Source organism: Dysidea avara, chromosome 1 (genome assembly GCF_963678975.1).
Source record: "Dysidea avara chromosome 1, odDysAvar1.4, whole genome shotgun sequence".
Taxonomy (NCBI): Eukaryota; Metazoa; Porifera; class Demospongiae; order Dictyoceratida; family Dysideidae; genus Dysidea; species Dysidea avara.
Window position 1 is genome coordinate 64,789,569 of NC_089272.1, and position 21,170 is coordinate 64,810,738.

The 21,170-nt window shown below is 38.8% G+C and overlaps 1 protein-coding gene across 2 annotated transcripts in view; it reads left to right on the forward strand.

Annotated features, from left to right (window-relative positions):
* LOC136241181 (dual specificity mitogen-activated protein kinase kinase 7-like) overlaps positions 1-20,894 on the forward strand; it is a 21,617-nt gene extending 723 nt beyond the window's left edge. The window contains exons 1-15 of one of the 2 annotated variants that reach the window (XM_066032368.1): positions 6,862-7,082; positions 7,522-7,674; positions 8,060-8,170; positions 8,220-8,273; positions 12,133-12,271; positions 13,415-13,545; positions 14,109-14,160; positions 17,276-17,438; positions 17,490-17,612; positions 18,172-18,328; positions 18,420-18,547; positions 18,901-18,978; positions 19,030-19,169; positions 19,222-19,267; positions 20,664-20,894. In XM_066032368.1, the coding sequence (XP_065888440.1) occupies positions 7,533-7,674; positions 8,060-8,170; positions 8,220-8,273; positions 12,133-12,271; positions 13,415-13,545; positions 14,109-14,160; positions 17,276-17,438; positions 17,490-17,612; positions 18,172-18,328; positions 18,420-18,547; positions 18,901-18,978; positions 19,030-19,169; positions 19,222-19,267; positions 20,664-20,753 (1,554 nt within the window). In that variant the 5' untranslated portion in view covers positions 6,862-7,082; positions 7,522-7,532 and the 3' untranslated portion in view covers positions 20,754-20,894. Of the gene's footprint in view, positions 1-6,861; positions 7,083-7,521; positions 7,675-8,059; positions 8,171-8,219; positions 8,274-12,132; positions 12,272-13,414; positions 13,546-14,108; positions 14,161-17,275; positions 17,439-17,489; positions 17,613-18,171; positions 18,329-18,419; positions 18,548-18,900; positions 18,979-19,029; positions 19,170-19,221; positions 19,268-20,663 lie in introns of those variants that run through there. The other variant, XM_066032362.1, reaches the window with a different exon arrangement.
* Positions 20,895-21,170: the final 276 nt, after the last annotated feature.

Below are 21,170 nucleotides of genomic sequence, written 5' to 3' on the forward strand. Positions count from 1 at the left end.
ATGTTTATTGTCTATTTCTGGTACAAGTTATCTAATGAACCAATATCATATACATAGCTGATACTTCAAAGTCAAATCGATATGTATTACAGCATAAAGAGAATGTAGGATGTTCACTATGTTAAATTACTACGATTAATTATGCCTTTTAACAATGTAATCCATTTATTTGTTGGTACTTATTACTGTTCTCAAAAGATTTTTATCCAAGCTTGTCTATTTTTGTCAGACCATCTGACAACCAAAAAAGTGGCCCTCAGAAAAGAAAAAAAAAAAAACAGAATTCAATTTCCAATTTGGTGTGAGTGCGTACTGTATTGAACTGAACTGTGTCAAACTGCTGTGAAATGGACCTGCTAGGAATACGAGTCTAGTTCGATCTAGTTCGCTCCAGCTGTCAGTATTAACAGTTTCGACTAGTGCTGAGCAATAGTAAAAATTTGATATCCCTACTATCACGATAACGATAGTGATTTACTATCGCGATATATCACACTATCGATACTATTGCTCAGCCCTAGTAACCCTGCAGTTCGATCTGGTTTTAGTAAGTGGAATAAAGATACGTAGAATTACAGATAAAACGGTGACTGTAATGATGAAACAGTAAATAATGATACTGAAGGACGGCCTCAACAACACATTATGGCTCAAGAGCAAACGGGTAAGCGTATGAGTAATTAGTCAACCAACTCCAAGGAATTGAGAGAAGTTGTCATCACAACACTTAAGACTTTGTTATGCCTACTAGCCTGACAACAATAGAAAGCAGAAATCCTTTGACTCCATCAACAGTCTCTACTTCAATGAAAATTATAATTGTGGGTTTAAGTTTTTGCTAATTGGAGTGGGCCCGGCTTTCATAAATGCTACTAAATAATCGATCTGGGTTACAACTCATCCAGACTGATCTTGTAGTAGTATAAACAGGATAAGACAATGTATTGCATTTTGTAAGGGCCTCAACCAAACTACCGTATAGTAAAAAACTTTGACGGTAAAAAAGTTTGGCGAATGCCCACAGTTTGAAAATTGACGGAAAAAACATTGACGATTGGGTGGCTTTTGTGAAATTACGTAATGGCGTACGACAAGGCACGTGGACTCTCGTAAACTGGTTTGGTCAAACCGGAACCACGTGCTAGTGAAAGCGTGTAGTTTGCTGTAGTCTCCTGCGATGCCAAGATCGTCGTTTCGTTTTTCAGTGGACTCTAGCAGCAGAGGTTATCATGAGTACCAAAGTATATGGCCGAATCCAACCTCATACGATGAACTTTTATGCGAACGAGAACCTGGAAATAGTCACGATACACATGCCGTTGCCATCAAGAAATATATTTCTGGAGTACTTTCGACTGTGGGACACGTTCCTAGGAAGATTTCTAAAGTGAGCTCAATCTTTATAAGGCGTGGTGGCACGATTCAGTGTAGGGTAAATGGGCACCGACGTTAAGGATTAGAAATTCCTTGTATTTTAACCTACATTATAGATGACCAAAAGGAATGGGCAAAGACACAGGAAACCATCAATGTAAAGTTGGGCATAAAAACTGCAGATTGTGTGGATGATTTAGTTAATTTGGACTTTCTTGCTAATGCCAGTGCTGAGTCAACTGCACCGCCAGTTGCTATGGAATCTATAGATGGGTCTGTATCAATGGTGGATTTAACTGCTCAATGCAGCACTCAAGATCAGGTTGATCAGTCACCACCAAAAAAGAAGCCAAAAAACTTTTGTGAAGAAGACATAATAATGGGCCAAGAACTCTCTGATCTTGAGATCAATCTTTCACAGGAGTTGCTAAAAGCTCAATATCCAAAAGTGAGTGGACTTCAGTCTACACTTTTTCAAGAAAGAAATCAGCTTTTTCCAAATGGTTTTCTCACTAACTGCATCCAAATTGTTCACTGTCAAGCAAGGCATCACTGGGTTACAGCTTCGACTATAAACTGCAAGTTAGGTGAAGTGAAGGTTTTTGATACGTTGTTCAATCACTGTGATCAAGAAACAACTGGAATAATTCACAAACTCTTTGCTACAGCAAATTTTCCAAAGCTCACCATAACAATGGGACGTTGTCAAAAGCAGAAAGGAGGGATGGATTGTGGGCTGTTCTCTATTGCTAATGCTACAGCCTTGGCTTTTGGATTACACCCAAGCAAGCAAAAGTATAAACAGTCGGCAATGAGAATGCACCTAGTCCGCTGTTTTGCTGCAAAACAAATGACTCCATTTTCAGGGCATGCAATTAAATAATGTGGATATATACCCCACTACTTCTCATGCTTTGCTATAAGTGTATGTTATGATTCATTAAATAATTTATTGCATTAATAAAATTATCATTAAAATCAAATACTGGTTGAGTTAAAGTAGAATTCCAGCTTTCCTGAAGCCATTTATAATGATGTCAGGTTTGCTTTTAATGTAGTCATAGCAAGATTTCATCCACCCAGCTCCCAATGGCTTGACTGTGCTAAGTTTTAAATCAACAGGTTCGTGTTTCGACTCTCCTTGCAACTGTGTACATACTTTCTTGGCATACCAGGTCTGAAACTCATTTCATAAGTGAGATTTCACTGATTTGTTCACACTCAAATCTAGTGGTTGCAACCTATCGGTGCAGTTTGCTGGAACCAATACAACATTAATGTTATTTTGATGGAGGAGAGTGAGGATTGCATGAGTACACTGGGCTTTGAAATTATCAAAGGTAAGCAATGCTGGATAATCACCAGCAAGCTTTAATTCTTCCCTCTTCTTATGGATGTATGGTAGAATAACGTAGGTAATGTACTCTTTCATCGTGTCCTCATTTGACCAATGATTAGCAGAAAATGTTATGTGCCAATCCGACGGAAAGTCATAATGTGGAAGGCAACGTGTTGTTTTCCCTTGATAAACTAATTGAGGTGGCAAAAACTCTCCACTCATGGAACCTGCAAAAACAGCAGTTAGCTGTCTTTTGTCGTCTTTGCCTACCAATTCAACCCGTTTTGCCCCTTCTTCAGCCATCGTCCAATCTGAAACTGGAACATAATGTATTCCAGTTTGATCAAAATTAATTATAAGCTCCTTAGGAATTTCATCCATTGATACCACTACCTCCATGTCTAAAACGTAGTCTCTCTTGATTTCTTCAAAGTCCTCAACAGAGATTTTAGCTTTTGTTGTAGCCTTCCTCCTCACAAACCCCATTCGCCGTAACAGATACTTTGCCCATCCTTCTGTCAAAGCGATTTGTTGTAATAAGTTGGCATCTTTGTGCATGAGTATACCCTCAGCACTAGCTATAACAACAGCAGTGTTGATAACAAGGCCCTTAGCTCTTAGAACCCCAACATACTCCCTGACCTGTTTATCGAGTTCTTCACCCAGCTTGAGTGGTCGTCCAGTCTTTTTCAGACAGAGTTCTCGTGATTCTTCCTGTTCAGAATCGTCATTCACAGTGCCAACAGATTTATTATTTGCCAAGTCTGCCTTATATTTATTCTTCCACCTCCTAACAGTAGGTTCTTTCAAAGACGCAAATTGATCAGGGTATTTGCTGGCAAAATATCTCATCGAAGCGGTTGTTCCAAACTGTGCCGCTCGCTTTGCGATAGCAAATCTTTGGGCATCACTCACTTTTATGTAGTTACCCCTGCTGGAATCAGCATCACTGGAGGATTTCGTTGACGGCGGAGGTTGTAGCTTAGACGATACCCTTTCATTGGCCGCTTCGATTGCTCCCGGTGGAACTTTGCTGCTTAACGGTCCATGTGGAGCAGGTAGAGCAATATCTTCTGTCTTCTCTTTTGGTAGCGGTTTGAAATATTGAAGGATAGACTTCATCACAATCCGTCAACGTGGCCACTCAATTGTGATCATGTGATAACTGAAAAAAAAAAAAAATGGCGGTAAAAACTTTGGCGAATCGAACCTTATTCGCCAAATTCGCCAAAGTTTTTTTACCGTCAAAGTTTTTTACTATACGGTAGTAGATGGCTTTGTTAATCAGAGTAACAGAACAATGGTGTCTTTTTCACGCTTACTTTTCTTGTATAAATATCTACATCTCTAGTTCATCCTACCTACATTGCATTATTGTAAAAATACCTCTTAACACTAATGCTTGTACCTAGCACTCTTGAGTGAATACAGAACAAGAAACACACTTTATGTAACAACTTTAACAGGCTGTAGGACCAGGTGTCCTACAGATCTTCAGCACTTGTGCTGTAAAGCATTAATAAATAGATAAGTAAATAAAAGAAAGTACTTTGATCTCAAATAAATGGTTCGGTGGGAAGGCAGAAAAACGTTTACACTGTCAGTTACATCTACTGTAAGGTTAGCACACAATGTCCAACAGGTTAACACACGATGCCCAACAGGTTAACACACGATGCCCAACTGGTTAATACACGATGCCCAACTGGTTAATACACGATGCCCGACAGGTTAACACACGATGCCAAACTGGTTAATGCACGATGCCCAACAGGTTAACACACAATGCCCAACAGGTTAACACACGATGCTCAACTGGTTAATACACGATGCCCAACAGGTTAACACACAATGCCCAACAGGTTAACACACGATGCTCGACTGGTTAACACACGATGCCCAACTGGTTAACACACGATGCCCAACTGGTTAACACACGATGCCCAACTGGTTAACACACGATGCCCAACTGGTTAACACACGATGCCCAACTGGTTAACACACGATGCCCAACTGGTTAACACACGATGCCCAACTGGTTAACACACGATGCCCAACTGGTTAACACACGATGCCCAACAGGTTAACACACAATGCCCAACAGGTTAACACACGATGCTCAACTGGTTAACACAAGATTTATTTTGATGCCCAACATGTTTTATTCTGCAATTAAGAGTTATTTAATGTAAATATATAGTAGCAATAAAAAATATGATGAATGATGGTAGCTATTACAATACAACTACCACATTTAGTTGGTTAAATGCCATGACGTCTATTACCTTGGTTCATAAAATTGATGTGGCAACCATTTGAATTTGACTATCATAAACTATGTTTCTTATTTTCAAAATGTGACACCACTCAAGTGTGATTATTATTGAAGGTGTGGCGTTTAACCAAGGAGTTACGGTATGTGAGAACATCCCTATTAGCTATTATAAATTAATAGTTTTTAGTTGGACTTTTTGGTTGTGACTGCTTTATTAGAGTAGTTTAATCTTGTGCTTGTGTCAAGTGAGCTACTCAGTAGGTTATGGGACATGGTCAAGTGAGCTACACAGTATGTTATGGGACATGGTCAAGTGAGCTACACAGTAGGTTGTGGGACATGGTCAAGTGAGCTACACAGTAGGTTATGGGACATGGTCAAGTGAGCTACACAGTAGGTTATGGGACATGATCAAGTGAGCTACACAGTAGGTTATGGGACATGATCAAGTGAGCTACACAGTAGGTTATGGGACATGATCAAGTGAGCTACACAGTAGGTTATGGGACATGATCAAGTGAGCTACACAGTAGGTTATGGGACATGATCAAGTGAGCTACACAGTAGGTTATGGGATATGATCAAGTGAGCTACACAGTAGGTTATGGGACATGATCAAGTGAGCTACACAGTAGGTTATGGGACATGGTCAAGTGAGCTACACAGTAGGTTATGGGATATGATCAAGTGAGCTACACAGTAGGTTATGGGACATGATCAAGTGAGCTACACAGTAGGTTATGGGACATGATCAAGTGAGCTACACAGTAGGTTATGGGACATGATCAAGTGAGCTACACCGTAGGTTATGAGACATGATCAAGTGAGCTACACGGTAGGTTATGGGATTTGATCAAGTGAGCTACACGGTAGGTTATGGGATTTGATCAAGTGAGCTACACAGTAGGTTATGGGACATGATCAAGTGAGCTACACAGTAGGTTATGGGACATGGTCAAGTGAGCTACACAGTAGGTTGTGGGACATGGTCAAGTGAGCTACACAGTAGGTTATGGGACATGGTCAAGTGAGCTACACAGTAGGTTATGGGACATGATCAAGTGAGCTACACAGTAGGTTATGGGACATGATCAAGTGAGCTACACAGTAGGTTATGGGACATGATCAAGTGAGCTACACAGTAGGTTATGGGACATGATCAAGTGAGCTACACAGTAGGTTATGGGACATGATCAAGTGAGCTACACAGTAGGTTATGGGATATGATCAAGTGAGCTACACAGTAGGTTATGGGACATGATCAAGTGAGCTACACAGTAGGTTATGGGACATGGTCAAGTGAGCTACACAGTAGGTTATGGGATATGATCAAGTGAGCTACACAGTAGGTTATGGGACATGATCAAGTGAGCTACACAGTAGGTTATGGGACATGATCAAGTGAGCTACACAGTAGGTTATGGGACATGATCAAGTGAGCTACACCGTAGGTTATGAGACATGATCAAGTGAGCTACACGGTAGGTTATGGGATTTGATCAAGTGAGCTACACGGTAGGTTATGGGATTTGATCAAGTGAGCTACACAGTAGGTTATGGGACATGATCAAGTGAGCTACACAGTAGGTTATGGGACATGATCAAGTGAGCTACACAGTAGGTTATGGGACATGGTCAAGTGAGCTACACAGTAGGTTATGGGACATGATCAAGTGAGCTACACAGTAGGTTATGGGACATGATCAAGTGAGCTACACAGTAGGTTATGAGACATGGTCAAGTGAGCTACACAGTAGGTTATGGGACATGATCAAGTGAGCTACACAGTAGGTTATGGGACATGATCAAGTGAGCTATACAGTAGGTTATGAGACATGATCAAGTGAGCTACACAGTAGGTTATGGGACATGATCAAGTGAGCTACTCAGTAGGTTATGAGACATGATCAAGTGAGCTACACAGTAGGTTATGGGACATGATCAAGTGAGCTACACAGTAGGTTATGGGACATGGTTGTCTAACATCAAAATATGCTCCTCCAAGAAAAGTGTCAATACGGAAAATTAACACCTCTGTATGGATTCTTTGCATGAAGAACACGTCAGGATGAAAGGAAAGACAAAGCACAGAAGGTAGGTAATCGTCAGAACCAAAAAAAAAAATCACCAGTGAGTTTGTTATTGTGGTGTGAAGTGATGGCTGTGTGCTGCTTCATTTAACCTCCAGCCTTGCAAGTGTGGTCAGGTGGGCAGCCCACAAATCAGGTTTTGAGTTTTTAAATTTAAAAAGTGATATCCCATCTTCTGTAAGTGTTTTCATGTTTTTAATTGATGTTAGATGCACCAAGACTATTCTGTTAAAGTGATATTTCTATGACGATATTTAATTTAATAACAGCATTTTGGCAGACACTACATGTTTATTTTAGGAGGGGACCCAAAACATGAAAATTACAAATTCTAACAATTCTTTTATTGCCGAGCTAAGATTCCGGTCGAACAGTATGGTAGTAGTACTGTTTAGTAGCGTCCCTTAGTCACTCATATGATTTCATCGCTGTGTATCGTCTAGGTTTTCTCAAAATGTCGACAGCACAGAAACCAGACAATTTATCTATTAATTTATTCCAAGAGAGAATGATGGAAAATCTGATGGATAGTAGTAAGGCTTCAGTGGAGTTCAAAGGTGGACACAGGAGATCAAACTCTACTGGAAATCCTCTAGGTGAGAGTAGTCTCTCAGCTTGGGCCATAGTTAAGGAGTTTTTGTGCAGTTGACTTGTGCTAATTAGTGATACCTCACTTTGTGACCTTTATAAAACCTTTTAACTGTGTTTACAGCAAATATAGTGGAACTACTTACAATTATCTTAGCAAACTCCAAATTAAGGACGCACATTAGAAACACCTCCCTAATAAGGACGAATGGTTTGGTCCCAACAACTCAGGCTACATGCATTTTTACCTCTAAAAGAAGATGTCGACAACCTCATCTTTATTGTGGGAGAATTAATACTCATTCCCAAACATGTCCATTATAGCGAGGTGTCCACTGTACTTAGGGAATTTGTAGATGTATGATAAGTTGACATTTGATGTTGTTTCTTCAGGGATGATATCACAGCCTATGTCAAAGTTAGGGACTTTCCCTCCCAAACCCAGTTCATCCAGTTCATCAGGTTTAGCTGCCAATTTCTCATCCCCATCAACACCTCCTAAATGTAAGCCATGCTCTTCATAGTGATCATATGACATCACATGATCACACAGCTAGTTCATCACAACAGAGCATCGATGGATCACCACAACCACCCTCCCTGATTGGTTAGTTTATATGTGACCCTCTTTGATTGTTTAGCTTAAATGTGACCTACTTTGATTGGTTAGTTTAAGGATCCTGTTTGATTGGTTTGTTTAAATATGACCTTCACGAAGTGCAGAAAATAGCCTGACACAAACTACACAAGATTAACGTAATCGGCAGGGTTTAATTTGGTGAAATGTTACTTGCTTACTAGAGCTCGGCGGTATTGAAATTTGAATACACGGTATTAGTAACAGGAAAATATCACGGTATATCGGTATATAGTTAGCTTGTTATTGTAACTATTACATCATTTCTTGGGTCTAGTATGAAGTGGTATCATCCCAAAAACCAAACAACATATAGTTCAGTACAAGTAGTCATGTGTTGTAATGTGACAACCTCAAGTTTTGTTTAGGGCGTGTCTACTAAACCATCAACAAATTGGATAATTAAACACCAAAGGCTGGGTTAAAAGCAATCCTATATAGTGCCAGCGGTTAAGCCTCAAAAATAAAGAGGAACGTTCACTTTGTGATAAAAGCATGGAATTTGGTGGAGATGTAGAGTAAGGCATTCTGAATCATTGCAGGATGGGTACCACCCAAATATAATTTAATTTAGTGGATTATTAAAAATAAAAATAAACCATTAAATACCATTGATAGGGCAGTATCATTTCAAAAATGATAGATCAGTACACACGTACATTAATTTACATGAATTGTTCGCTACAATGGATGTTGTTTATGAAGTGACATATCATACCTGTATATGGGGACCTGGGGACAAGCATTGAATTTACTTAACAAGAGGTTACGTTTCTTCCTGAATAGAATGGGGATGGAAAATGTCTGAAAATGGATTGCTTCCTATGTTTTGTTGCAACTTCAAAAAGTGTCCCATTCCTCTGTCAAACCCAAATTGTTTGCTGGGGCAATTACTAAACTAGAACATCAGTGTCCATATTTAGTGGACCATGTCTTGTAGCATGAGCAGCAGGAATTAACAGTGTAGTATCAGTTATTTCATGATTCCCAGGTTCAATTTCTGCTTTCAATTCATTGCTAGCTTTGCTCATTGAAAGATCTCTGTTAAGATGAGTGGTAGCTAGCTATTAAATTACTTTGTGGTTAATGTCTACATTTTCTGTTTGGAGAAATATACGTAGCAAAGATATTTCTCTTTAGTGTTATTGTTACTCAAAAGGTAGACCAGATAATAGTTAGACACCAAGACCAAGGGAACTAAGCGATTTAGTAACCCCTCTGGCCCTTAGTAGCGCCCTCGCTGCGCTTGGGACGCTACAGCCTCGGGCCATTGGGGTTACTAAATAGCTTAGTTCCCTTGGTCTTGGTGTCTAACTATTATGTAATTGTGTTATTTTACACACATCTTCTGGAACCTCTCCCAGCCTTATGAACGTATTGTTTGAAGAATGAAGATCCAATACAATGTCTAGCCTCTCAACATCTGTAAACAATTTGGGATCCAAAAATGGCATCAGATTGTTGTCCGCATATTTCAAAATATCTTGATATTACCAACAGCAGATCAGACTTGACTCATTACCTAATGCAAGGATTTGGTAGGCTTAAGCCAGATGATCGATGGAGAAAGTACAGGACAACTTTTGTGAGGCTTTAAAGTCTTTCTAATTTAAAAGCTGATTCTCTTCACTGCCATTCAGTAAACAAACTAGCAGAGAGTTGACAATCTTTTTTGAGTGCTGCTGTTTTAAACAGTGTTTTGGCTCCAATTATTGAGTGAAACAAGTTTTGCTGTAATAGCGAGTTTGCCTCTGTGCCTAATTGTTTAGCATAAAAATAATTTGACTGCATTTTCATTCAAATCAATCCTTAGGGTCTAGCATCTCCTTTGCATTACCCAGCTTAATAGAAATAGTATTAACCTATTTTTCAAAAGGTGGTTGGTAGTGCAGAGCTTGTTCATGGTGCCTAGAACAGATTTTCCATCATCCACAAATTGATTGTATTCAAGCAATCCATCTCCATAAGTTGCACTATATATAACTCTGTGCCATTCTGCTATGTGTTGATCGCTGAACACTAGTACTCCCATATCTTGAATGTGTGCTGGTAGCCAGCATCCATAATTAACACAAGTAGATGGAAAAATTAGCAATTTCAAATTTGACTAAGGACCACAGTAGAAAGAAAAGCAGTGAAACAAGGTACACGTGTAACCATACTAGTGCAAATTTATCTCTACTTTAGTCATGGTTATAGCTGAAGCTACCCTGAAACAACTAAAGTAGGGATAAATTTACACTAGTATGGTTACATGTATAGGCAACCCCCCTTGTTTCATTACCTTTTTCTTTCTACTGTGATCCCTACTCAAATTTAAAATTCCTATATTGCATATCGCATCAAAAGAAGGAATGGTCCAGCTATAGATTGTTGTCTGAAAAATGAAGTATCTATTATGCTTCATTGTCAGCTATGTTCAACCTGTTACACAGCATTATGAATCAAGGTCTGTTCAAAAGGTGTCTCTGCAATTAAAATAGCTACTATGGAAAATATGGACGATTTCTGTTATGAAGGGAAGCCATCTCACACTACCTCCAAATTAACACCTTGCACTCTCAGCAAAGATGAATGGGACACAAAGGAGGACACTGGTAAGTCCATGAAGAATGCATTGTATGTACTACCTTGAATAGTAAAAAAATCAAGCCACTAAGTAGCCTTAGCCGTTATCGAGTTATGCTTGTCTGAAGGTAGTCAGTCATTCACTAGAAAATTCTGTTTAATATATTTATTTTAAAATTCCATAGCAACTTGTTGAAAGCGTTTCAGGTTGATCTGAAGGCTATTTTAGGAGTTTTACCTAGCCAATACTGCCTCCTCCTCATCAGGGAAAAGTGAGGGTGATTTTTGAGTGATGTATTTTCATGTGCCATACCCAAACTTTTGTGGACCCTACTATACAGTGATCCACAACAACTAAAAATATGATGTTAATCGATTCAGAGTATCAATGTATTTGTTAATATTTTGGCTGCAATGCATTTCAGGTAAAATGCAGCTCTTTTTATAATGGTCCATACAGTGTGTGGTCATGATTATACTGAAAAATACAAGCAATTTACTATAAACATGTTCTTGCTACACACAAACATGTTTTCATGTTCATTCATATGTTGTATGCACGTAGAGCTAAGAAGTGTACGTTTGTAAGGTTTCCTTGGTTCAAAGCTTTTCAAAAATGTTTAAAATGGTGGTTTTACCATTGTAATTTTTAATGGTACCCATCCTAAAATGAAAATGCATGAAGTAAAGTATCACCACACCAAATTTGGTGCTTTTATCACAAAGTGAACGATCATATGACTTAGCCGCCCCACTAATACTGGTATTCATCGATATACTGGTATTCATCGATATATTGGTTATCATAGTCTGTCACGGTATGATAATCGGTTATGATAATTTATCACAATAAACGGTATTACTGATATATTGCAGAGCACTATTACTTACTAACTTTTGTGGATTATGGTATTTCTTGTATCAGACTAGTAATGTGTATTATACCAGTATTATACCAGTACTATACCAGTACTATACCAGTACTATACCAGTACTATACCATACACGTGTGATACAAAATTTTGATAAGAGAAAATATTGGTGACTTTGGTGACTTGATTCACTTTGCCCAAAACGTTATTATCCAGCCTTTCTCCAACTACATAGAGAGAATATAGTATGACGCGAACATTTACCAGAATATTGTCTGCCATATTCTTAAATTTTCTCCTACCAGAATTTTGTAGGGTAGACATTTAAACAATGGTGTTTGTCTTGGAGAGTATAATGGTTGATAGAGAGTTATTATCCTTATTTGTAGTTGACTCACCTCCTCCCCATGGGACTTTCCCTCGGAACAGCTTGTCCCCTCAGATGCAGCATCACCCAGTACCACGACACTTGTCCTTAACTCAGTCCAGGAGTACGTCTGATATCAACTATGCATTTGGGGCCAGAGAGTAAGTTTAATGTAGAACTGTGCAATTGTGGTCTCACTTGTCATTTGCAGAAAAAATATTTAGCAGATTTTATAATTTTAGATGTATTCATAAATGTTTTCTTGCATGTTCTTCCCTATCATATGTGTGTTGTTTAAAAGGTTTCAAAATGTCCCCTGAACAACTTGTCATTCTTTTAGTGGGCATATAGACTAGCATTCTATCCTCTGCACATGACCCGCCATTTATTTAATCCATACAGCAAGTGGGAATGACTACACTAAGGTTTGTAGTAGTGTTTGAATCATGTGACAATTGTGTGGGGCGTGAGTGTGATTACATTACTGCAAGTGGTTAAGTTTTACATCATGCTAAACTGCAACACACGACACTTCATGATACACAACACCACGTGTTGTACTTATCAACTGCATAACTGTACTGTATGAGTAATACTGTACAGTTATGTGTAGAATTTATTTAAGGAATGTTACATAAACAACACACTGTAAATCGCTAAAACCAACCAAACTAATCCTACGAGTTCGTTCTACGGCTAGGAATAGATTGTATAAACACTTACTGATCGTCTGATCACGAAGCTTTTTAAACACGACTCCACTAAGACAGCACACGATTGATCACGTGCGTGACACTGTAAATCGCTAAAACTAGCCAAACTAATCCTATTAGTTCGTTCTACAACTAGAAATAGATTATATGAACGCTTACTGATATCCTTGTCACCGAAAATCGCAGCGGTTTGAGTACTAGAGAAAATCGCTCCGAGCCAGACGCGACCAGGAAGTACAATATAACACTTAAAGCACCGCCTTGCTTGTGTGTACAAAAAATACAGTACTCGGGGGGTGTCTCGAGGCAAATACAGCACTCGGCTTCGCCTCGTGCTGTATTAACCTCTCGACACACCTCCTCGTACTGTATTTTCTGTACACACGCGCGGCGGTGCTTTAACTCTAACATAAAGATTCTATATCATATCACAATATATTGACAATTGTCCAGCAACCACAAGTTGTTGTATTAATGTCATGTTATATGAAAAGGCTAATTGAGCTCATACAGTATCAAGGTACATTATTAGTGGTTATCAGTTTAGTGTTTCCCCATGTTGGTTTGTCATGGTATCATGGGTGTGTTCAGTCGTAGGAAATCAGATGAGATAGCTACCACGGCAACCCACACATCACGACGACCATGTGCCCCACTTGGTATCAAGCCACTTCCCCTTGGAGACAAGTCATCCAACCAGTCACCAACCAATAAGAAAGGAGGTGAGTTAGTTCCCTACCACTAGTAACAGGATTAGACTAGAAGACTCAGCTACTACCAATAAGTATTATAGTAAGTGAATTTCCCTCCTTCCCCATACCTTGCTCCTTCTGATAATCCCTTTCACTTTTCAAGTCATTGAAGTCTAACGCTATCCCTTATATGGTAGTATTTGAAGTCATTTGTGTTACCACCAATTTCAATCTCGTGTGTTTTCCCTCCAACTGGAAGGTGTAGAAATATGACTTCTAAGATAGTTGGAGCAATAAGCAATTCCTTTATTAATTAATAAAATGGTGTCACATTTTAGACAGTAGCTAATAGTGGTTTTGTAGTAGACACTTTAGACATTACTAATATTAGTTCATTTGTGCTTGTAATGGGGCTCACTCAAAAGCGTGATGATTAGTAAACTATCCGTGTCATTATCATCTACCATATATGCTATGTCCGGGTCATACTCATGTTACATGTAGTGACAAAATAGCTTATGAAACAAAATCATAGTTTGAGTAAGCCCTGTGTAATAGTTGTGTCATTATATTAAGCTGAAACTGTCACGCAGGCTTTAAGCCGTTACCGTTCAAGATGCCAGCAGCTCAGCCCACTTCTAACCGGTGAGTAACTGTTATACATCATATACTACAACATGTTGTATTTATCTGCTACTAGCATTGGTACCTCCTGCCCTATGTGTAGGATAATAATAACAAAAATTAAGAAATTTAAGTTTGATTAAAGATCATAGAAATATAAAATAGTGAAACAAGGGATGTCACCTACACATGAGATATGTATAGCTACTAGTGGACATCTAATCCCTAAACTTCAGTCTATAACTACGACTGAATTATGGATTACATGTCCACTAGTATATCTGCAGGTATAGGCAACCTCCCTTGTTTCACAACTTCTTAGCTGTTCCCTTGTTTTGTTTGTTTTTTGATCCCTAATCCAGCTTAAAATTCCTAAGTTTTCCTTCTACTTGTTTTTCTACTTTTTTTCTAAATAATTATGACTACTGAACACTACATCAAAGAAAGGAATGCCATAAACGTAATGTTGCACCTGCCCCAGCAATCTATTACATAATGGAAAGGGAGGTGATTAAACAACATAAAATTCTGTTTAATCATTTTGTTGTTGTTGTTGTTGTTGTTGTTTTGATTCCATAGAAACTTTTTGGAGGGTTTGGGGGCTGGTCTGAAGACATTTTTGGGCTTTGCTATACTGCCAAGCTGTCATTGAGGGAAATTGAGGTTGGTTTTAGTGGTGATATTTTTGGCTGGCAAAGCCCAGTTCTTTATGATCCCTGATATACAGTAGTGGATTGATGAGATAGTACTACCCAGAGTATTTCTTTAAGAAAACAACTGGCCATTGATCAACAACATGATTTTTTTTACTAGATGTCAAATGAGCACTTTTTAGGCCTACATCATCTGTAGTTTGGAGTAATGTATTTCATGGACTGGACTGTGGACTGGACTCACGGACTAAGCTTGAAACAGCTTTTTAAACAATAATCTAGGTATTATAAACCTCTCGCAACACTGGAGACACCACTATCAAGCTACAACTGTTGGTACTGCTCTTCCTTACAAGTCATGAAAAGTAGCACGTGCACTAATTAAATAGAATACACTCACGATACACGTGGAAGCGTGATAGAGGCTATTGTTGTAGCGTAGATGTTTTCTTTTGTCGCTTTAGCACTAGTGTTTGGGCTGTAGAGATAGGCCAGTAATTTTTCTTAGAAGGTAGCTATAGGTGGCACTGCCGGGTGAGGTGATGGGGCTATGCAAATAAACTGTCTCATCACTACAGCCCTAACACTAGTGCTAAGTACTGAAGCAACAAAGGGAAACCTCTACACTACAACAATAGCCTCTATCATGCTTTATCAATGCTAGTACATGTGTGTTGTGGGTGTATTCTAATAAATTAGTGCACGTGCTACTTTCATGGTTTGTAAGGAAGAGCAGTAACTCGATAGTGGTGTCTCCAGTGTTGCAAGAGATGGATAATGCCTGCATTATTGTTTAAAAGCTGTTTCCAGCTCAGTCTGTTAGTCCAGCCTGTGAGTCCAGTCCACAAAATACAATAGGCCTCTGTAGTTTCCAGTTGAATGATTGTTTAATATCAAGAAAGACTTAATAGTGCTGTAGATGTAAGATGAAAGGTTTGAACGACTAGCTAATACTTAGGTACTATAATGGTTCTCTGAACTACATTAGATTATGCCTGTCTGTTGTACTTACAAAGAACAAACAGTTGACTTAAGTACTGATCTAACACTTTCACACCTCAGATCAAAGGAATTTCAGAGGATACATTTGCCATGTATACCTCTTTACAGGGAGACATTTCAATGTACACTGGTGTACATTGAAATGTATCCCGGGAAAGTGGTTGCACTTCTAAAAGAGCAAGCCACTTTCATCAAAGCAAGCATGGCCTTTATGTGGATGAGATAGTGGTACCACCCTCTGTTTGTTTTATAAAAGCTCAGACCAAAATCGATTGTGGGAATAAATCAGTGCTGACGTGTTTACCACAAATTGAAGTGTTGCCAGAAGTAGCAGTCAAATGAAGGCGTTTTGGTATCCTTGCCGTTCTACAAGTTGGAAAATGTTACTTAAAGGTGAGAACTAGTATTACAGTGCATTCCCAAGCATTTCGGCATGTATTTGAATGCGGACACGTCCACATTACGGATGATACAAGTTAACTACTCTATAGCGAAGCTTACCCCTGTAGGTCTTTAGTATACGTTGTGATTAGTCTTTAAACAACGCGAAAGCATTATAAAACTTGTAACTTCCCCGAAATTTGCCCTACTCGACTTTCTGCGATATCCGTAGGACTCATTCGTTTATTATAACAATCGTAGCTACAACGTTACTTGCTGCCTAACCATAATTGAATCTTTCAGGCATGCATTATATAACGAATCCAGTGATTCCACTAGTATTGGCATTAAGGCTATCAGCCTTAACGGAAGTGTTACATATTAGCTGTAACATTGGCACTTGTGATTTGCCAGAAATGTATGCCCGCAGCCTCGGGCACAGTTTGGGCATACATTTCTGGCAAATCACTCATGCCCGTGTTACAAATATAAATTTGAATATACTTGTACTTTACTTACATATTCCCTTGATTTCAACTAGAGTACTTGGTAACCCCAAACTACTTGTACTTCATCAACTCAAACTACTTGTACTTCATCAACTCAAACTACTTGTACTTCATCAACTCAAACTACTTGTACTTCATCAACTCAAACTACTTGTACTTCATCAACTCAAACTACTTGTACTTTACTGAAGTACTTTTGAATGTACTTGGGTCCATATCTATAGTATGCACTGATGTACAGTGGAACCTCTCTTAACAAACTCACTGAATTAAGGACACAATAGAAAAAAAAAACAAGTTTGTTCCGAACAGGTCTGGTTAGTACATTTTTTACCTTTGAAGGAGGAAAACCTCTATATTACAGCAAAAAATGGCCAAAATTTCTGGGTCCCAAAATGTCCGTAATAGAGAGACTGTAAGTACCACCTAGCACATGCAATCACTTACTATTACCAACACCACCCTACCAAAGCACTCCTAGCACTGCTCACACTCATTAATAAGCACCACCCAACATAAGCACCACCCAACATAAGCACCACCCAACATAAGCACTACTTACACTGTACTAAGCATCCCTCTTCCCCCTAGCATGAAGCAAGATGAAGAACTAGAAGAAATGGTGACAAAGACTAGTTCCATATCTCTTACATCACCGGCTGATATTGTGAAGAAAGAGAAGATTGGACAAGGAGTCTCTGGACATGTCTTTAAAGTACAACATGGAACAACTGGCGAGTGGATGGCAGCTAAGGTCAGTGTGCCACATTTGGTACATGTCTGGTTATAAGCCGATACCCTGTAGTGTATGATGTGGACAGACAGCACAGGAGAAAGACAGAGAATAATACGAGATCTTGAAGTGATGACTAAACATCAATCACCCTACATTGTCCAGTACTTTGGATCTGATATTGTCCAGAAAGAGGTGGGTGGGGCTGTATCATGTGATCAGTATAAGGGTGAGGCTGTATCATGAATCAGTAGAGGTGTGGCTGAATCATATAGCAGTGGGGCTGTATACTAAGTAAATTTGGTTAATACCATATAGCGTAATAATTCGATGGGAGAAAATTTTGACGAATTCACTCATTGTCAAATATTTATGAGGAAAATTTTGACGAATTGCAACAGTTTGTCAAATTTGTCAAAATTTCCCCCCGTCGAATTATTACGCTGTACGGTAGTAGTGCACCAAACTGTTAGAGTAATAGTGTTGTCCACAAGCAGTTGCACACTATAAGTCATATCTTTGTAGATTGTTTTTCATAAACACTGCTAAGGTTTCTGACAGCTGTGAAGATGAAGCCCTGTAGAGTAGCAACTGTTTTATTAGACCAGGCTCATCCAAATGCTTACGTGCCAGAAACTAAAGTGTATTAAAGAGCTAAAGACTGCCCCTCTGGTGTTCAGTTACTAATGGAACAGATAGCAATATACTCTGATAGAGTAATCTGAATGATTGAGATAACTTGTACTGTTGTTAGGTGTGGGTGTTTATGGAGCTGATGGACACTTGTCTGGGAAAGTTGTTGGCTCAGCTCAAACCCAACCCATTTCCTGAAGATGTGATCGGGAAGGTAGTGATTGCCGTGGTGACCGCTTTGGACTACTTGAAGACTAACTTCGCTGTAATCCACCGAGGTGTGTTTGTCCATCTGTCTGTGCGTATGTCTGTGTACACACGTCATACGTACAATAACCTATATTTATACTTTCTCCTAATCCTCCTCAGATGTCAAGCCTAGTAACATCTTATTGGACAGATCAGGAAGAGTCAAGTTGTGTGATTTTGGTATTAGTGGAAGATTGGTGGACTCTAAGGCTCACACGAGGGACGCTGGTTGTGTTGGCTACATGGCAGTAAGTTGAGGTGTACAACACATCCAGTCACACTAGCTAGAGGTTGCTACAAGTGTAACAAGAATGTGCCTGGAGCAAGACAATAACTGGACAGGTTGAATTACACTTGTCAAACTTTATCGTTTTATTTCATTGTAATAATTAAACATTTTACATAGTGAATTCACTACTAAGTGTTATCCGCCCTATTCCATGGCTAATCAATTTTGTGAATATTTCATTATTGACGCACATGAAATTTTAATCCATTTATGGTGCTTCAATCCTCAGCGACACAATTGTGAATGTAGTCACTGTAATAGTAGTCACTGTAATAGTTTACATCCTGAATGAGTTACATGTGTTTATCATAGCCTGAGAGGATCAAACTGACTAACATTGAGAAGGGATATGATGTTAGAGCTGATGTGTGGAGCCTTGGCATCTCATTGGTATGTATGTGCACGAGTCATTCTCTGTGTTCTAATTACTGCTCACCACAGGTAGAACTCAGTACGGCTAAATTCCCATATGCTCACTTCTCCAATGACTTTCAAGTTTTGACATCCATTGTTAACGATGATCCTCCTGTTCCCAAAGATGCCAGACTATCACTGGAACTGATTAGCTTTATATCGTCATGGTGAGTGGAACATTACTGGTAAGTGGTTACCATGGTGATGTTTCATCTGCAGTTTGACAAAGGACCATGAAAAACGACCATCGTTCAAAGAACTATTGGTAAGATGTGTTACTATTATTAGTATAGTCCTTGTAAGGAATGATAGCCTGTTCTATTGGCACAGTGGGACTACCTCCATTATCTAAATTATATATAGAACCCATTTGTTTATATAGCTACAGAGCCGTGTTCTAATAGAACATACACCACTTACAAAGTTCTTAAATAAGGAGCCATTCTTACATTCATTCTAGCGTTCAGATAGTTTAGTATACAGTACGATAGTAACTGTATAGTAGGGAGTAGGCGTGGTCCATGAAATAAAATCATCCAAAAACCAACCTCAATTTTCCCTGATGACAATGTGGCAGTATTGGTGAGGTAAAATTAGGCCCAAACAAGCTTTCAGATCAACCTGACACGCTTTTAACAAGTTGCTACGGAATTTTAAAATTTTTTTATTCGACAGAATTTTCTACTGACTGACTGATGTCTTCAGACGAGCGTAACTTGATAATGGCTAAGGCTACGGGCTTGATTTTGTCACTGTTCGGCGTCGCTTTGGCCCTACAGGTGCCTTTTGGCATACCGCAGTACATACAATGCATTCTTCATGGACTTACCAGTGTCCTCCTTTGTGTCCCATTCATCTTTGCTGACAGGGAAAGGTGTCGATTTGGCGCGAGCATGTGATGGCTTCCCTTCGAAATGGAAATCATCCATATTTTTCATAGTGGCTATTTTGATTGCAAAGGTGCTTTTCAAACAGTTCTTGATTCGTATTGCTGTGTAACGGGTTGAACATAACCGACAGCAAAGCGTAATGGATACTTCACTTTTCAGATGATTATTAATAAAATTGGGACGCGGCACCATTTCTTTTGGTACGTGTAGATTGTAGAGGTGTTTCCGGAAAAGTTCTTGATTCATATTGCTGTGTAATGGGTTGAACATAGCTGACAACCAAGCGTAATGAATACTTCACTTTTCAGACGATATAGCTGGGGCACATGGCACCATTTCAGATGCAGTATGCGTGGGTTCACCTGTCATAATAAACAAAAAAAAGTTAACAAACAAGTACACGAAAAAATTTGGAATTTTCAACTAGAGTAGGGACCATAGCACATTGATAAAAAGTACTGAAACAAGCTGGAGTAGTGCATGATATTAAATCACAGTAAAACAATAAGAAGTGTTATATCCCTACTGTGCTCAAGATACCATAATGGAAATGCACAGTAGGGATATAACACTTCTTATTGTTTTAACTGTGATTTAATATCATGCACTACTCCAGCTTGTTTCAGTACTTTATATCGATGTGCTATGGTCCCTACTCTAGTTGAAAATTCCAAATTTTTTCGTGTACTTGTTTATATAGACACTTGAGGTGTTACTTCTAGACAAGTAAAAAGGTAATATGGCTACCTAACAATACACGTATTCTCACAGGACACGCGGTTTGTCAAATACTATGATAAGGTCAGTGTGGATATTGCCAGTTGGTATTGTCAAGTGACTACTTCATCTAATAACACATGATGATGTCATCATTGGATCATGTGATCTCATATCACTTTAATTATATTTTCTATACTAATTCACTGTTTAATAATTGCTGTATTTTTACTACTACAAATAACTTGCACTTTACATGAGAAGAGAATTTGTTTAACCTATTAAGATCTTGCCGGCAGTTTGTGTACAATAATCTGATGGGGTGACAGTAACTTTATGATAGGGTCACATGTTGTTGAGGTTTAATCATTGAATCACTAGTTTCCCTGATTTTTTTTAATGAGTTTAATAATGAGGTTATGGTTTTAGGTCATACATACATACCAATAATTGTTGACTAGTTTCACAATTGTAATCACAATTGTTCAGTAAAGTGTTTCAGATCCTCCCCACTGTATGATAATGTCAAATTACCATATATGGCATAGGTTGGTTAGTTCC